The sequence below is a fragment of the Anomaloglossus baeobatrachus genome, chromosome 4 (genome assembly GCF_048569485.1).
Source record: "Anomaloglossus baeobatrachus isolate aAnoBae1 chromosome 4, aAnoBae1.hap1, whole genome shotgun sequence".
Classification (NCBI taxonomy): Eukaryota; Metazoa; Chordata; class Amphibia; order Anura; family Aromobatidae; genus Anomaloglossus; species Anomaloglossus baeobatrachus.
This window is the reverse complement of record NC_134356.1, coordinates 121,125,065-121,142,482: the sequence shown is the minus strand read 5'-3', so window position 1 is coordinate 121,142,482 and position 17,418 is coordinate 121,125,065. Positions and strand designations below refer to the sequence as shown.

At 48.8% G+C, this 17,418-nt stretch overlaps 1 protein-coding gene across 1 annotated transcript in view; it reads left to right on the top strand.

The window, feature by feature from the left end:
- ITFG2 (integrin alpha FG-GAP repeat containing 2) overlaps nt 1-17,418 on the top strand; it is a 69,654-nt gene that overhangs the window by 40,760 nt on the left and 11,476 nt on the right. Inside the window, exons 8-9 of the mRNA XM_075344523.1 lie at nt 9,782-9,835; nt 14,668-14,759. Coding sequence (XP_075200638.1) covers nt 9,782-9,835; nt 14,668-14,759 — 146 coding nt within the window. The remainder of the gene's footprint in view (nt 1-9,781; nt 9,836-14,667; nt 14,760-17,418) is intronic.

Genomic DNA, 17,418 nt, shown 5'->3' with positions numbered 1-17,418 from the left:
ACCGTGCTCCATCTACAGCCCCTGGAGAAGATGCTGGATGGAGCGGAGTACATCAGGGACATGGCCCTGCTTCCTCAAGGTACTCTGTGTCCCCGTGCATTTGGCGCTCACACCGCAGCATGCTGGGTGTTGTAGTGCGCCGGGGGACATCAGCGCTGCGGCGCCTGTGCCATAGCCTCATTCAGCTTAGCTGAAGCAGGCACACTTATGGGACTCGGCCGCGCCGGCCGCTGGGACTGCGGCACGGCTGGCACTTGTAGTGCGCCGGGGACTTCAGCGCGGCCTGCGCTTTTACGGCGGCCGCGCTGATAACTACAGTCCCCGGCTTTTGCGGCCTGCTTCCGTTCGTTCCCGCCCCCAGACCTGCCAGTCAGGAGAGGGGCGGGACGCTGCCCACGTCTAGGACTCGGGCGCGCCGGCCGCTGGAACAGCGGCGCGGCTGGCACTTGTAGTGCGCCGGGGACTTCAGCGCGGCCCGCGCTTTTACGGCGGCCGCGCTGATAACTCGAGTCCCCGGCTTTTGCGGCCTGCTTTAGTTCGTTCCCGCCCCCAGACCTGCCAGTCAGGAGAGGGGCGGGACGCTGGCCACTTCTAGGGCGGTCGCGCCGGCCGCTGGGACTGCGGCGCGGCTGGCACTTGTGGTGCGCCGGGGACTTCAGCGCGGCCCGCGCTTTTACGGCGGCCGCGCTGTTAACTCGAGTCCCCGGCTTCTGGGCCTAGTCTCCCTTCGTTACCGCCCACAGCCCTGACAGTCAGGGTAGGGGCGTGACGCTGCAAGAGCAGAGCTGAGAGCTGGAGTATGTTTTGCATACTCCACCCCTCTCACTGTGTGCAATTCCCGCACTTTCTCAGGCACGCCCACGGCTTCCTTCTCTACAAGGACACCGGCAGCCATTAGTGTCAGTTTCTGTACGATACAGAGACAAGTGTGGAAGACCCTGGCATTCTGATAGTCACACAATCGCTGTAACAGGCGTTAAGCAGCACCTGTGGTGCTAACCCCACTAGTGCAGAAGTGCACTTATAGATATGCTTGTACTATATACATTGCACTGTTTGGTCGCACGTTGTATATACCCTCCTGGATTATGCGGAGGAGTTATCAGCATATTCTCTGTGTAAAACAAAGGTGCAGAACCACATGTTTTTCTATACAGCTGGTACAGCATGTACGGCTATACGGCCGGCAGGTACATAGACTCCCATTGTATGCACTAATGGCCAGGGGATGAGGACGGTGTCTGCAGTATTTACTGACAGTTTTTCTGAGACTATGGCTATGATACTAGAAGCCTAGCAGTCCGGACATGTCTCTCACAAGATGGGCACTGTTGAATCATTGATCCATGGCCCCCCTCAGTGTGAATAACTAACAGCTCCGGGAATGTCACACGCATCCCAGAGTCACGGCTCTGCACGGACGTCAGTCCCAGACAGCCTAAGTGGGCTCGCTATGAGCGGCCTCGGTTTCATCAGGGTCCTAACAGAAGGACTCGCTGTGTAATGAGGCGGAAGTAGCGGCTCAGGATTCTGATCCTGAGACCGCTCTCAATCTGGATACACCTGATTGTGACGCCATAGTAAATAATCTTATAGCGTCCATCTATAGAATGTGGGTTATTTCTCACAACTCCTCCAGTGGAGGAGTCAGCTTCACGTATTTTTCTGGACCACTCTGCCTTCAGAGAAGCAGTCCAGGAACACCACGCTTATCCAGATATGCGCTTCTCCAAACGGCTTAGGATACACGCTATCCCTGTCCCCTGACTTGGTCAAGGACTGGACCCAATGTCCCGAGCGGCATCCTCCAATCTCCAGGCTTGTAGCTAGATCCATAGTTGCAGTGGGAGATGGAACTGCAAACTCAAAGATGCCACTGACAGACAGATGGATCTCTGGTCGAAAGCCATCTATGAGGCTGTCGGCGCACCGTTGGCTCCGGCATTCTCTCCCTTGGGGCACTCCAAGCTATTTCAGCTTGTCTTACACAGATTGACACGGTTACACGTACATCTGTGCCGCAGGTGGCATCCTTAACCTCTCAAATGTCTGCATTTGTTTCTTACGCGATTCAGGTTGTCCTGGACTCTGCGAACCGTGCGGCGGTAGCCTCCGCTACTCCGTGTTTTTAAGCAGAGCCTGGTCTGCTCGTTAAGTGAATGGAAGGCAGATTCTGCTTCCAAAAAAGGTTGCCTAACCAGTTGCCTTTTTCTGCTGACCGACTGTTTGGTGAGCGTTGGATGTAACCATCAAACAGTCCAGGGGTAAGGATTCATCCTTTCCTCAGCCCGGACACAACAAACCCCAACAGAGCAAGAGGCAGTCGGGGTTTTCGGCCTTTTCGAGGCTCGGGCAGGTCCCATTTTTCCTCGTCCAAGGTGGACTCAAAAGGATCAGAGGAGCTAAGATTCTTAGCGGGCTCAGTCTCGCCCAAAAAAGCGACAGTCGGAAAACCCGCTTCCAAGGCGGCTTCCTCATGACTTGCGGCCTCGGTCCGTAGCAGGCTCTCCCGCCTTGGCGATATTTAGCTGCCATAGGTCAATGACCATTGAGTGTGAGACATTCTGTCTCACGGGTACAGGATAGAGCTCACTTCTCGTCCTCCAACTCGATTCTTCAGAATTTCTCCACCTCCCGGCCGGGCCGCTGCTCTTCTGCAAACAGGGTGCACTCTATAGGCAGAAAGAGTGATGACCCCCGTTCCTCTTCAGGAACAAGGTCACGGTTTTTACCCCAAATTCTTTGCGGTACCTATAACAACGGGCCGTTCCGTCCCGTTCTGGATCTAAAAATGCTCAGCAAGCTCGTGGACACCAGGCGGTTCCGGATGGAATCCCTCCGCCATGTCATCGCCTCAAGGTCCCAAGGATATTTCCTAGCATCATTAGGCATCAAGGATGCTTATCCACACGTGCCGATTGATCCAGAGCACTAGCGTTTCTACGCTTCGTTATAGGAGACGAACACCCTCTGTTCGTAGCTCTACCTTCCGGCTAGCGACAGTCCAACTGGTCTTCGCCAAGGTCAGGGCAGCAGTAGTCACAGTCCTGCACTCTCAGGGTCACTCTGTGGTCCCGTATTTAGACGATCTACTTGTCAAGGCACTCTCTTAGGAAACATGCCAACACTGCCCGAACGTTGCGCTGGAGACTCTCTAGAGTTTTGGGTGGATCATCAACTTTTTAAAGTCAGATCCGACCCCGACCCTATCGATAACATATCTAGGCATAGAGTTTCTTACTCTCTCAGCGATAGTGAAGCTGCCGCTAGACAAACAGCATTCACTACGGGCTGCAAGCTCTTCTTTAAGAACCAGTCGCACACATTGACACGCCTCATGCACTTCCTACGTAAGATGGTAGCAATGGAGGCAGTTCCTTTCGCGCAGTTTTACTGCGTCCACTACAATGGGACATTCTCCGCCAATGGGACGAGGAGTCGACGTCCCTCAACAGAGTCGTCGTTCTTCTCAGGCGGCCAAGGAATCTCTACGGTGGTGGCTTCTTCTCACCTCTTGGTCAAAAAGAAGGTCCTTCCTATCCCCGTCCTGGGCGATAGTTACGACAGACGCGAGTCTATCAGGGTGGGGAGCAGTTTTTCTCCACTACAGCGCTCAGGGTACGTGGACTCAGCAAGAGTCCACTCTTCAGATCAATGTTCTTGAACACAGAGCAGTGTATCTTGCCCTACAATCCTTCCAACAGCGGCTGAAAAGCAAGCATATCCGACTTCAGTCGGACAGCTCCACAGCGGTGGCATACATCAACCACCAAGGAAGAACGCGCAACCGGCAAGCCTTCCAGGAAGTCCGGCAGGTTCTGATGTGGGTGGAAGACACGGCATCCACCATATCCACAATTCATCCCAAGTGTGGAAACTAGGAAGCTGACTTCCTAAGTCGCTGAGGTGTGGCCGAAAGAGTATGGTCTCCTCACCCGGACGGGTTTCAGGAGATCTGGCGCCGCTGACAGAGGCCGGACGTCGATCTAATGGCGTCACGGCACAACAACAATGTGCCAGCTTCATGGCACGGTTTCACAATCATCGAGCTCTGGCGGCAAACGCCTTAGTTCAGCATTGGTCGCAGTTCCAGCTACCTTAGGTGCCACCTCTGGCATTGTTGCCCAGAGTACTGCGCTAGATCAAGACCGACTGCGGCCGCACCATCCTCGTCGCTACAAATTGGCCGAGGATGTGTGGTACTCGGTTTTGTGGTGCCTCACGGTAGGCTAACCGGGGGCACTACCAGACCAATCAGACTGGCTGTCTCAAGGGCCATTCTTCCATTTGGATTCTACGGCCCTCAACCGGATGGTGTGGCATTGAGTCCTGGAACCTAGTGTCGTCAGGATTACCTCAGGACGTGGTTGCCACCATGAGACAGGCTAGCATACCAACGTCCGCCAAGATTGACCACAGGACGTGGAAGATGTTCTTATCTCGGTGCTCGGCGCAGGGTGTTTCTCCCTGGCCGGTTGCATCGTCTGTTTCCTTCCTTCCTGCAATCTAGGTAGGAAAATGGGTTGTCGCTCAGTTCCCTTTAGGGACAAGTCTCAGCGCTATCTGTATTTTTTCAGAAACGACGACTTCCTCAGGTACGCACGTTCCTACGGGGAGTTTGTCTTCTCAGCACTCCGTACAAGCGGCCGTTAGAGCCCTGAGATCTGAACAAGGTTCTAATTGCTCTCCAGATGCCGCCTTTCGAGCCTTTGAAGGATGTCTCCCTTCCCGTTTTTCACGGGAAGTGGCCTTCTAGTAACGGTCTCGTCTCTTAGGAGAGTTTCCGAGCTAGCAACGCTCTCATACAAACTCCCTTCCTGGTCCTTCACCAGGACAGGATAGTTCTGCGTCCGGTTCCGGAATTTCTCCCTAAGGTGGTATCCCATTTTCATATCAATCAGGATATCACCTCACCTTCTTTGTGTCCTCGTCCAGTCCATCAATTTCAGAAAGATTTGCATCTGTTGGTTCTGGTGAGAGCACTCAGGTTCTACTTCCCGCATGGCGCTCCTGCGCCACCCGGATGCACTCTTTGTCCTTGTCGCTGGTCGGCGTAAACAGTCGCAAGCTTCCAGATCCACCCTTGCTCGGGGGCTCGAGGCACCAATTCTTGAAACCTACAGTTCTACTGGGCTTCTGGTTCTCTCAAGGCCGAAGGCCCATTCTACCAGAGCCGTGGGCGCATCCTGGGCATTACGGCACCAGGCTACGGCTCAGCAGGTGTGTCAGGCACCCACCTGGTCGAGTCTACTTACTTTTACCAAGCATTATCAGATGCATACCTACGCTTCGGCAGACGCCAGCCTAGGTAGATAAGTCATTCAGGCGGCGGTTGGCCACCTGTAGGAGAGAGCCGTTTGACGGCCCTATCATGAGGTATTCTTTTACCCACCCAGGGATTGCTTTTGGACATCCCAATTGTCTGGGTCTCCCAATGGAGCGACAAAGAAGAAGGGAATTTTGTTTACTTACCGTAAATTCCTTTTCTTCTAGCTCCAATTGGGAGACCCAGCACCCGCCCTGTTTTCTCGGGGTTTTTCTGTTTTTTCGGGTACACATGTTGTTCATGTGGTATGGTTCAGTTCTCCGATGTTTCCTCGGATTGAATTGGTCTTTAAACCAGTTATTGGCTTTCCTCCTTCTTGCTTTGGCACTAAAACTGGTGAGCCAGTGATCCCACTGGGGGTGTATAGCCAGAAGGGGAGGGGCCTTACACTTTTAAGTGTAATACTTTGTGTGGCCTCCAGAGGCAATAGCTATACACCCAATTGTCTGGGTCTCCCAATTGGAGCTAGAAGAAAAGGAATTTACGGTAAGTAAACAAAATTCCCTTCTTTGCTTAAAATTTTATTTTCCTATTTTCCTCCTCTAAAAACAAGGTGTGTCTTATAGTCCAAAAAAATACGGTATATGATGAGGGGCACGGGGCTTAGATTTAAAGCACCACTCCAGTGCTGGAAAAAAACCAAACACTAAAGTGGTGGTTTAACTGATTCTGCAGCCAGGAAAAAAACCAGTGCAACTGGGGGGCTATAGAAGTCAGTGCAAAATGTTTAATGAAACCCAAAAGTTATTTTAATCGCTGACCACATGCATTTAAGAATGGGGGGAAAAATAAAACTCTCTAAATAGCAGACAATCCCTTTTTTAAGTTTGAGAACATTTTCTTAAAACATATTTTTTTTCCCAAAAATTTGCCAAGCCCTAGTATAACCACAAGATTTCTGACACACCCACCTTCCAACAGATGTTGACACCCTACCCCCTATTGAACAGTATAGTAACAGCAGCTGCATAAAGCTGACAAGTTTAGGACTATGGAGGATACAGAAACAGGTCGCTTTCACATTGAGTTTAACTACGTTCACTGGGCCCGTCGGGGCATCTGCCCTGAAACTATTGGGCTGCCGACAATATGCATACTGTATAGGTATATAATAATATGGACTGAAATCAACCCTCACTCACTGGGTCAGACTATGTAGGGATTCACACGATTGACATGGAGAATGGTAACTGCTCCATAGACTTCCATGAAGTAATACTCCAGATTTATTTCATAAGACATACAGCGAAAGGTGACGTGTCAGGGGAGTTGGCCAGTCCTCTAACATGCTGTACTTAATGATGAGTGAGTGTAGAAATACTCGGATTCGTGACACTCGTAACGAGTACGGTCTAATATTTGGTATGAATTCCGAAGAGTGTGCGCAATGCAAGTAAATAGGGAATACTCGCAATATAACTAACCCAAATGCTGTACTATTCGTGTGAGTAGCGAAGAGTGCAGAATTCAGGTTACTTGTTATTTCTTTGTCGCTCCTAATTGGGAGACCCAGACAATTGGGTGTATAGCTACTGCCTCCGGAGGCCACACAAAGTATTACACTTAAAAGTGTAAGGCCCCTCCCCTTCTGGCTATACACCCCCCCCCCCCCCCTCAGTTTTATGCTTTGTGCGAAGGAGGTCAGACATGCAATTCTCCGCCAATGGGACGGGAAGTCGACGTCCCTCGACAGGGAGGTCTCCCTCTCTCAGGCAGCCAAGGAATCTCTCCGGTGGTGGCTTCTTCCCACCTCATTGTCAAAAGGAAAGTCGTTCCTACCCCCATCCTGGGCGGTGGTCACGACAGATGCGAGTCTCAGGGTGGGGAGCAGTGTTTCTCCACCACAGGGCTCAAGGTACGTGGACTCGGAAAGAGTCCACCTTTCAGATCAATGTTCTGGAAATCAGAGCAGTCTATCTTGCCCTACAAGCCTTCCAACAGTGGCTGGAAGGCAAGCAGATCCGAATTCAGTCGGACAACTCCACAGCAGTGGCATACATCAACCACCAAGGGGGAACACGCAGTCGGCAAGCCTTCCAGGAAGTCCGGCGGATTCTGACGTGGGTGGAAGACACGGCATCCACCATATCCGCAGTCCACATCCCAGGCGTAGAAAACTGGGAAGCAGACTTTCTCAGTCGCCAGGGCATGGACCCAGGGGAATGGTCCCTTCACCCGGACGTGTTTCAGGAGATCTGTCGCCGCTGGGGGATGCCGGACGTCGACCTGATGGCGTCACGGCACAACAACAAAGTCCCGGTTTTCATGGCACGGTCTCACGATCACCGAGCTCTGGCGGCAGACGCCTTAGTTCAAGATTGGTCGCAGTTCCGGCTACCGTATGTGTTCCCACCTCTGGCATTGTTGCCCAGAGTGCTCCGCAAAATCAGGTCCGACTGCCGCCGCGCCATTCTCGTCGCTCCAGACTGGCCAAGGAGGTCGTGGTACCCGGATCTGTGGCACCTCACGGTAGGCCATCCGTGGGCACTACCAGACCGTCCAGACTTGCTGTCTCAAGGGCCGTTTTTCCATCTGAATTCTGCGGCCCTGAACCTGACTGTGTGGCCATTGAGTCCTGGATCCTAGCGGCCTCAGGTTTATCTCATGAAGTGGTTGCCACCATGAGACAGGCTAGGAAGCCATCCTCCGCCAAGATCTACCACAGGACGTGGAGGATATTCCTATCTTGGTGCTCTGCTCAGGGAGTTTCTCCCTGGCCTTTTGCATTGCCTACTTTTCTTTCCTTCCTGCAGTCTGGGTTGGAAAAAGGTTTGTCGCTTGGCTCCCTTAAAGGTCAAGTCTCCGCGCTATCCGTATTTTTTCAGAAACGCCTGGCGCGACTTCCTCAGGTACGCACGTTCCTGCAAGGGGTTTGTCATATCGTCCCCCCTTACAAGCGGCCGTTGGAGCCCTGGGACCTGAACAAGGTTCTAATTGCTCTCCAGAAGCCGCCTTTCGAGCCTATGAAGGAGGTTTCCCTTTCTCGTCCTTCACAGAAAGTGGCCTTTCTAGTGGCGGTCACGTCTCTTCGGAGAGTGTCCGAGCTGGCGGCGTTATCATGCAGATCTCCATTCCTGGTGTTTCACCAGGACAAGGTAGTTCTGCGTCCAATTCCAGAATTTCTTCCCAAGGTGGTATCTTCCTTTCATCTCAATCAAGATATCACTTTACCGTCTTTGTGTCCGCATCCAGTTCACCAATTTGAAAAGGGTTTGCATTTATTGAATCTGGTGAGAGCACTCAGGATCTACATTTCCCGCACGGCGTCTCTGCGCCGCTCGGATGCACTCTTTGTCCTTGTCGCTGGTCAGCGTAAAGGGTCGCAAGCTTCCAAATCCACCCTTGCGCGGTGGATCAAGGAACCAATTCTTCACACCTACCGTTCGGCTGGGCTTCCGATTCCATCAGGGCTGAAGGCCCATTCTACCAGAGCCGTGGGTGCGTCCTGGGCATTACGGCACCAGGCTACGGCTCAGCAGGTGTGCCAGGCGGCTACCTGGTCGAGTCTGCACTTTTACCAAGCATTATCAGGTGCATACCTACGCTTCGGCGGATGCCGGCCTAGGTAGACAAGTCCTTCAGGCGGCGGTGGCTCACCTGTAGGAAAGGGGCTGTTTGACGGCCCTATCACGAGGTATTCTTTTACCCACCCAGGGACTGCTTTTGGACGTCCCAATTGTCTGGGTCTCCCAATTAGGAGCGACAAAGAAGGGAATTTTGTTTACTTACCGTAAATTCCTTTTCTTCTAGCTCCAATTGGGAGACCCAGCACCCGCCCTGTTTTCTTAGGAAGTTTGTTTTTTTCGGGTGCACATGTTGGTCATGTTGAACAGTTCAGTTCTCCGAGGCTGTTTCTCGGGTTGAATTTGTATTTAAAACAGTTATTGGCTTTCCTCCTTCTTGCTTTTGCACTAAAACTGAGGAGCCCGTGATCCCACGGGGGGGTGTATAGCCAGAAGGGGAGGGGCCTTACACTTTTAAGTGTAATACTTTGTGTGGCCTCCGGAGGCAGTAGCTATACACCCAATTGTCTGGGTCTCCCAATTGGAGCTAGAAGAAAAGGAATTTACGGTAAGTAAACAAAATTCCCTTCTTTGCCATTGACTTGCATTGCACTCTATTCGGAATGCATACCAAATATTAGACAGTATTCGTTACGACCATCGCAAATCCAAGTATTTCAAAACTCACTCATTAGCTGTACTATTTCCTATGGCAATAAAACCTATAGATCGTAGTTTTGAGAACTGTTCTGGAATGGGACTTAAGGTTGATTTCTCTCTGGGTGTTGTATGGTTTCCTCTGATTTTTAGGCTATGACTGTTTAATGGAATATTCTATAATTTACTAGAAATACAGGATTTATTTGACATATATTTAATCTTTTTTTTTTTTTTCCACTGTTTAGACAAAGTATATTCCTGTTATATAATCAACAGTAAATTTGTGTTTTAGGACCTAGTGTTGGAAGCAGAGAACCTGGCCTGTTTGCACTATGCACCCTGGATGGTAAGTTCCCCCCCCCCCCCCCATTCATATTAAAGCAGTTGTCCTGTTTTTTTTTTTTTTTTTTTTTTTTAGGGTAAAATTAAAAATAGTCCTTAAATGCGTTGGCCACTTTTTGATTGACAGATGTGTTTAGGACATGATTTTCTGTGCTTAGTACCATATCATAGAAGTGTGTTCCCTTCTGTACTTGTTAGTGCAGCTTTCCTCACAGTCTGCACGTCTCTCCAGTCCACAAAATGGCAGCTTGAGGCGTCTGTGACCTCACCAAGGGAAGCTGCTTTTCAATTGGAGAAGGCTGATGGACAGGACTGGTCACATGCTCCTCTGTCACTAGCCATTATATGGAAAGGATACGTGTGCAGTTTAAGGGAAGACTGCATTAACCTCTTCACGACACATGACGTACTGGGTACGTCATGGATCATGTGAGGTTAATCCCTGTTGTGGGTAGTCCGTGGCAATCCACGCACATATCAGCTGATTTCAACAGTTCACATGTGTGCCTGCCAGTTGCAAGAGGAATCTCGTTCCACCAGCGCCTATTGATCCCTTACATCTCGCTGTCAAATTCTGACAGCGAGATGTAACAGCGTGCCGTCATAAGGATAACTTACCCACCCCCATCGGAAGTCACATGACGTGGTCGTGACTTCCGGTGGTCGCCATGGTAGCACAGGGTCATGTGATGACTCCTATATCATGAGTCACTTTTTCTCACTGTCGGCAGACTGCTGTGTGTGAGAGTAAAGCAGCTTTTCTCCAGATCTCTGCTGTGTAGCTGTGATCTGGAGAAATGGAAGAACGATCAATGGCTGATCGCTATAGTCCCCTAGGGGAACTAGTAAAATAAAAAAAAAGTGAAAAAAAATTAGGAAAAAACCCTAAGTTTAAATTACCCCCCCATTTGGCCCATTGAAAATTAAAGGGTTAAAAAAATATATCCACATTTAGTATCGCCGCTTTTAGAAATGCCCGAGCTATCAAAATATAATATCAATTCATCTGATCGGTGGACAGTATAGCGACAAAAAAATTAAAAACGACAAAATTACTTTTTGAAGGCCGCAAAATGCAATAGGCGATATAAAAACGTAGGATCTGCGGGGGTGGGGTTTTTTTTTCTTTGTTTTGGCTTTTACACTGCTGTACCCAGTTTACCAGTAAACTGAGTTCTTAGCAGTAAAGTGAAGCAGAGAAAGCTAATCCCGCTCACATCAGACGCTATGTACAGTATGACCACACCTCTCCTGAGATAAGCAGCTCACTGTCAATAGACTAAAGGCCCCGTCACACTAAGCAACATCGCTGCTAACGAACAACTTTTGTGATGTAGCAGCGATGTTGCTAGTGATGTCGCTGTGTGTGACATTCAGCAACAACTTGGCCCCTGCTGTGAAGCACAGATCGCTGTGTGTCAGCAACAACTAAATGTGCAGGCAGCAGGAGCCGGCTTCTGCGGAGGCTGGCAACCACAGTAAACATCGGGTAACCAAGAAGCCCTGTCCTTGGTTACCCGATATTTACCTTTGTTACCAGCCTCCGCCGCTCTCACTGTCAGTGCCGGCTCCTGCTCTGTGCACATGTAGCTGCAGGACACATCGGGTTAATTAACCCGATGTGTGCTGTAGCTAGGAGAGCAGGGAGCCAGCGCTAAGCAGTGTGCGCTGCTCCCTGCTCTCTGCACATTTAGCTGCAGTACACATCGGGTAATTAACCCGATGTGTGCTGTAACTAGGAGAGCAGGGAGCCAGCGCTCAGTGTGCGCTGCTCCCTGCTCTCTGCACGTGTAGCTGCGTGCGCTGGTAACCAAGGTAAATATCGGGTTGGTTACCCGATATTTACCTTAGTTACCAAGCGCAGCATCTTCCACGCGGCGCTGGGGGATGGTCACTGGTTGCTGGTGAGCTCACCAGCAACTCGTGTAGCGACGCTCCAGCGATCCCTGCCAGGTCAGGTTGCTGGTGGGATCGCTGGAGCGTCGCAGTGTGGCCTCTCGCCAGCAACCTCCTAGCAACTTACCAGCGATCCCCATCGTTGTTGGGATCGCTGGTATGTTGTTTAGTGTGACTGGACCTTTAAGGGTGGTTTACACACTGTGACATCGCTAGCGATAGCACCAGCCCCCGTCGTTCGTGCGTCATTTGGTGATCGCTGCCGTAGCGAACAATATCGCTACTGCAGCGTCACACGCACATACCTGTTCAGCGATGTCGCAGTGACCGGCGAACAATCCCTCCTTCAAGGGGGAGTACGTTCGGCGTCACTAAGTGGCTGCCCAATAGCAGAGGAGGGGCGGAGATGAGCAGCCGGAACATGCCGCCCACCTACTTCCTTCCTCATTGCCGGTGGACGCAGGTAAGGAGATGTTCGTCGTTCCTGCGGCGTCACACATAGCGATGAGTGGTGCCGCAGGAATGACGAACAACCAGCGGCATGCACTACCAACAATAATCTGAAAAGGAGAGACGTGTCAATGCTCAACGATTTTTGCTGTTTTTGCTATCGATCGTCGCTCCTAGCTGTCAAACGCTGCGATGTCGCTAACGACGCCGGATGTGCATCACAAACACCATGACCCCGATGATATAGCGTTAGCGATGTCTCAGCGTGTAAAGCACCCTTAACAGTCCAGTGAGCTCCAGACAGGTTAGTGATAACTTATGAAAAAAAACGTTCATTAGAAGTAAACCGCACACAGTGCAGGCAGGGGTGGGATTCATCCGGTTCGGTCGAACTGGTTGTTTAAAACAGCTGGTTCGCCAAACCGGTGTCCGCGACCCGGTTCCTTGTATTCATTTGTATCGGTGTCTTTAACCCCTTCACGACCGGCCGATTTTTCGCTTTCCGTTTTTTTTTTTTTTTATCGCCATTCTTTTTGAGACGTAACTTTTTTATTTTTCAGTCAATATGGTCATGTGAGGGCTCATTTTTTTTGCGGAACGAGCTGTACTTTTAAATGAAACCATCAGTTTTACCATATAGTGTACTGGAAAACGGCAAAATTCCAAATGCAGAAAAATTGCAAAAAAAGTGCGATAGCACTATTGTGTTTGAGATATTTTATTCACTGTGTTCACTATATGGTAAAACTGATGTGTGGGTGTGATGCCTCAGGTCAGTGCGAGTTCGTAGACACCAAACATGTATAGGTTTACTTTTATATAAGGGGTTAAAAAAAAATCGGAAGTTTGTCCGAAAAAAAGTGGCGCACGTTTTACGCCATATTCAGTGACCCGTAGCGTTCTCATTTTTCGGGATCTATGGCTCAGTGACGGCTTATTTTTTGCGTCTCGAGCTGATGTTTTTAACGGTACCATTTTTGCGCAGATGCTACGTTTTGATCGCCTCTTATTGCATTTTGCGCAAAAGTTGTGGCGACAAAACATCGTTTTGGCGTTTGGAATTTTTTTGCCGCTACGCCGTATACTGACCAGATTAATTGATTTTATATTTTGATCGGGCGTTTCTGAACGCGGCGATACCAAGTGTGTATATTTTTTTTATTTTTTTAACCCTTTAATTTTCAATGGGGCGAATGGGGGGTGATTTGAACTTTTAGGGTGTTTTTTTTTTTTTTTTTTTTTTATATTTTACTAGTCCCCCTAGGGGGCTATTACTGCACAGCGATTGGATTGCTGATCGCATCTGCTGATCACAGCTACACAGCTGTAAACAGCAGATACGCTCTTTCTCTTTTGCTGTGCCGCTGGCACAGCGAAAGTGAAAGCAAGTCATGTGTAGTACAGGAGTCATCACATGACCCTGTGCTACCATGACAACTATCGGAAGTCACGTGATCGCGTCACGTGACTTCCTGTATCGGGCGGTAAGTAAAACTTTACCGCGATCGCGCTTATAATGGCGCTGTCACGTATTGACAGCGCCATTTAAGGGGTTAATCGGCACGAGCAGATAACGATTCTGCTCGTGCCTAGCAGGCACACATCTCAGCTGTGAAAATCAGCTGAGATGTGCGCCGATCGCGGCATGCTGCCGCTGGAGGACCACGGGCAGTAACATTGTCATTTAGGAAGTAATTTTACTGCCCGTGGTCGTTAAGGGGTTAAGCCGAATGAATCCCCATACCTCCTGTGCATGCCGCACATCTTGGTTCTGTAGAGCCAGTTTGCTCTCTGACCTGGCGTCCAACGGCGTGATCCACGTGGACTCTGCAGGGGGAGAGGGGGCCTGCGTGGACTCTGCAGGGGGAGAGGGGGCCTGCGTGGACTCTGCAGGGGGAGAGGGGGCCTGCGTGGACTCTGCAGGGGGAGAGGGGGCCTGCATGGGATAGGTCGTCCGTTCCAATTTGAGCAGGGTTCCTTTTAGTAAAAGTTTTTCTACAATGTTTGAAAATTTTCATACAATATGCCAAGTAAATAAGTGAATGACAGTGACTGAAACTGGTAGTTGATAGGAAAGTGAAGCTATAGGAAGAGTAAGAAGGGGAAAGTTTTTATTATTAATTACTTGTATTTTGTGGTTGAGGAAAATGCGCAAAAATGGGTGTAGTTACAGAATGGGCGTGGCTTTCAAATTGGCGGGGTTTACAGAGAACCTATTAAAAATTTGAATCCCACCCCTGAATGCAGGGATATTACATGATAGAAAGTGTGGGAACCAGGTGGCAAAATGAGCCATGGAGTGTTCCTGGAGCACGATACCTAACCACCACTTGCAGGGAAGAGCCTAATGGTATGTTAAGCACAATGCAGCAATCACAATTAAGCATCCTTACTTAGACTAGTTATTTTGCTGTAGATTTTTAAAACCTGCTAAGTTGGGCCCATGTGACCATTTCTTGTGATGTATTTATTTTTTGCATTGCATTATAGGTACACTAAAGCTCATGCAGGGATCTGATAGGCTTTTATGGTCAGTCCAGGTTGACCATCAACTCTTTGCTTTGGAGAAGCTTGATGTGACGGTGAGACTGCTTATTTTGTACTACCAAAGTGTTCTTTACAGCATGAAATGACTTGCTCCTGTCCTCGGTAGGGTTCACTATTTATTTTCACTTTAGAGAATCACACACTAAGTGCAGCATGTATTTGGAGTGTGGGAGAAAATGGCATGCTACATTTTACCGCAGGATTTCTTGTTCTACCTTGCATGTACATTACAGTTATGGAGCAGACACAACTGCCTGCTCCATAGTAAGAAAATGTCAGCTGTAATCTAGGGCTGCCTTCTTCCTGAATCAGCTGGGATCAGAGATGACTCTGATCTTGCTCTTCCTGACATCTCCTGTACAACACAAGTTGGGAGCGGCCTCACGGGCTGAGCCTGCACCATGCTAGAATCTGTCTAACAGCCATGGTTAGAGCTGATCTACGCACAACTGTTAAATGCCACTTGTCAAGTGATCAAACTCCTCTAAGGGGACTACAAAGTACAGTGGAAAAAAGTTATTAAATTTGGCAAATCTAAACAAACATTAAAAATGTGTATCTCCCTCCTTTTCCCACAGTTAAAAAAAATAAAGAAATTAAAAAAAAAAACAACCCACATCTGGTATCGCTGCACCCAAAGGCCCAATCTATCATAATATAAAATTAATCATCTTGATTGTTAAACCCCATAAAGAACAAAAAACAAAAGTTCCAAAATTGCATTTTTTTTTTCCTGTCACCACAATATGGTAAAAATAAAATGCAGCACAAATCAATCAAAATGTTATATCCATTTCAAAATGGTATGTATAAAGTCAGCTCGCCCCACAAATAAAACCTCAGTTGTATCGACAGAGGAAAAAAAAGTTAAAATGGCGACACAATGTATTTGCTTTTCGATATTTCAATTTTTTTTTTCTCACCACTAAAATAACTAAACTTGATGATCTGATTGCCAAGTCCTTTTTACAGCAAGATGTACACTATAAAATAATTCTCAAAAAGTAAGATGTAAAATAAAAGGTGACATTCAAAAGTGCGACTTGTTCTGCAAAAATCTAGGAGAGGAAAAACCAAATCGGCAATAGTCTATGTTGGGAAGGGGTTAAAACAATAGTTTCTGCTTTTACGCCATTATTGACACCTACAGACATTGCAAAATGAGTGTTTTTTTTGGGTTTTTTTTTTTTTGAAACTTTTAACCCTTCTAACTTCCAAACAAAAATTATTTAAAAAAAATGGTGCTGATGTTAAGTAGACATGTTGGAAATGTTATTGTCCTATATTTAACACTAACATGAAGTACATAAAAAAAAAAAATCAATCTCAGAATCACTGGGATCCAAGAAGCATTCAAGAATTACTATATCATAAAGGGACTTGGGTCAGGAAGGTGAAAACTTGGCTGGGGGTTGAAGGGGTTAACACCATGCAATGTCATTGTAAATGGCTGACAGTGGCATGCATGTGGTGTGATTTCCCCCCCCCCCCCCCCCGACTTGCCTATTTGGATGCCCATCTCCCCCTTTTCCCGGCAATCATATGATGTGGTGCTGATTAGATAAATTAAAAAAACATCAAAAAAAAAATAAAAAGTTCATGGAAAAATTTAAGAGTAACTGATCTCAGCAGATTACATAAAGGTGAAATTAGCCTCTTTTTAGATCTATGTTCCGGGCTATGGGGCGTGTGCTACTTGGAAGATAAGCCAGTCTTCACTATACAGGATTCTTCCTCCCCTTCTGTTCTCTGGTGTCCCTGTGACGTCCGGTGTGCGGCCAGATATTCTGCCTGCGGTCTTACCCCTGCACTGTGAGGTAGCAGTGACTCGCTAGCGTCTTCGCACAGCAGCATTGACACCTGTGCACACAGAAGGGCGGAACAGTGCAGGAGGGACGGCAGGCATAATGCGCAGGCACAAGTTTTCCGGCCAGGGACCTGACATTAGAGACAACTGGGAAGAGGAGGAATCCTGTGTAATGAAGACTGGAGGCAGTTCATTGCTACTTTCACACATCAGGTTTTTCCCATCAGGCACAATCCGGAAAAAAAAACGGTTAAAACAGATCCGGTACTGCATCCGTTTTATCCCAATTGATTTGTATTGTCGCCGGATTGTGCCTGATGGCCTTGCGTTGCATCCGGATTTTTCCGGATGCAGCTTAATTAATGAATGCGGTGGCCGCATGGAACGTTTCATGCAACATTTTTGTCTCATAAAAAAAAAACCGCACAGCGCCGGATGCGGCGCTGTGCGGCATGGTGCATAATGAAAGTCTATGCACGCCGAATCCGGTGGCATGCATCAAACGCCGGATGCATGTACCGGATTCGGTTTTCTTTGTCGCTCCATTGGGAGACCCAGACAATTGGGTGTATAGGCTATGCCTCCGGAGGCCGCACAAAGTATTACACTAAAAGTGTAAAGCCCCTCCCCTTCTGCCTATACACCCCCCGTGCTCCCACGGGCTCCTCAGTTTTTATGCTTTGTGCGAAGGAGGCAGACATGCACGCACAGCTCCATAGATTGGTCAGCAGCAGCTGCTGACTTTGTCGGATGGAAGAAAAGTGGGCCCATATAGGGCCCCCAGCATGCTCCCTTCTCACCCCACTCTTGTCGGCGGTGTTGTTAAGGTTGAGGTATCCATTGCGGGTACGGAGGCTGGAGCCCACATGCTGTTTTCCTTCCCCATC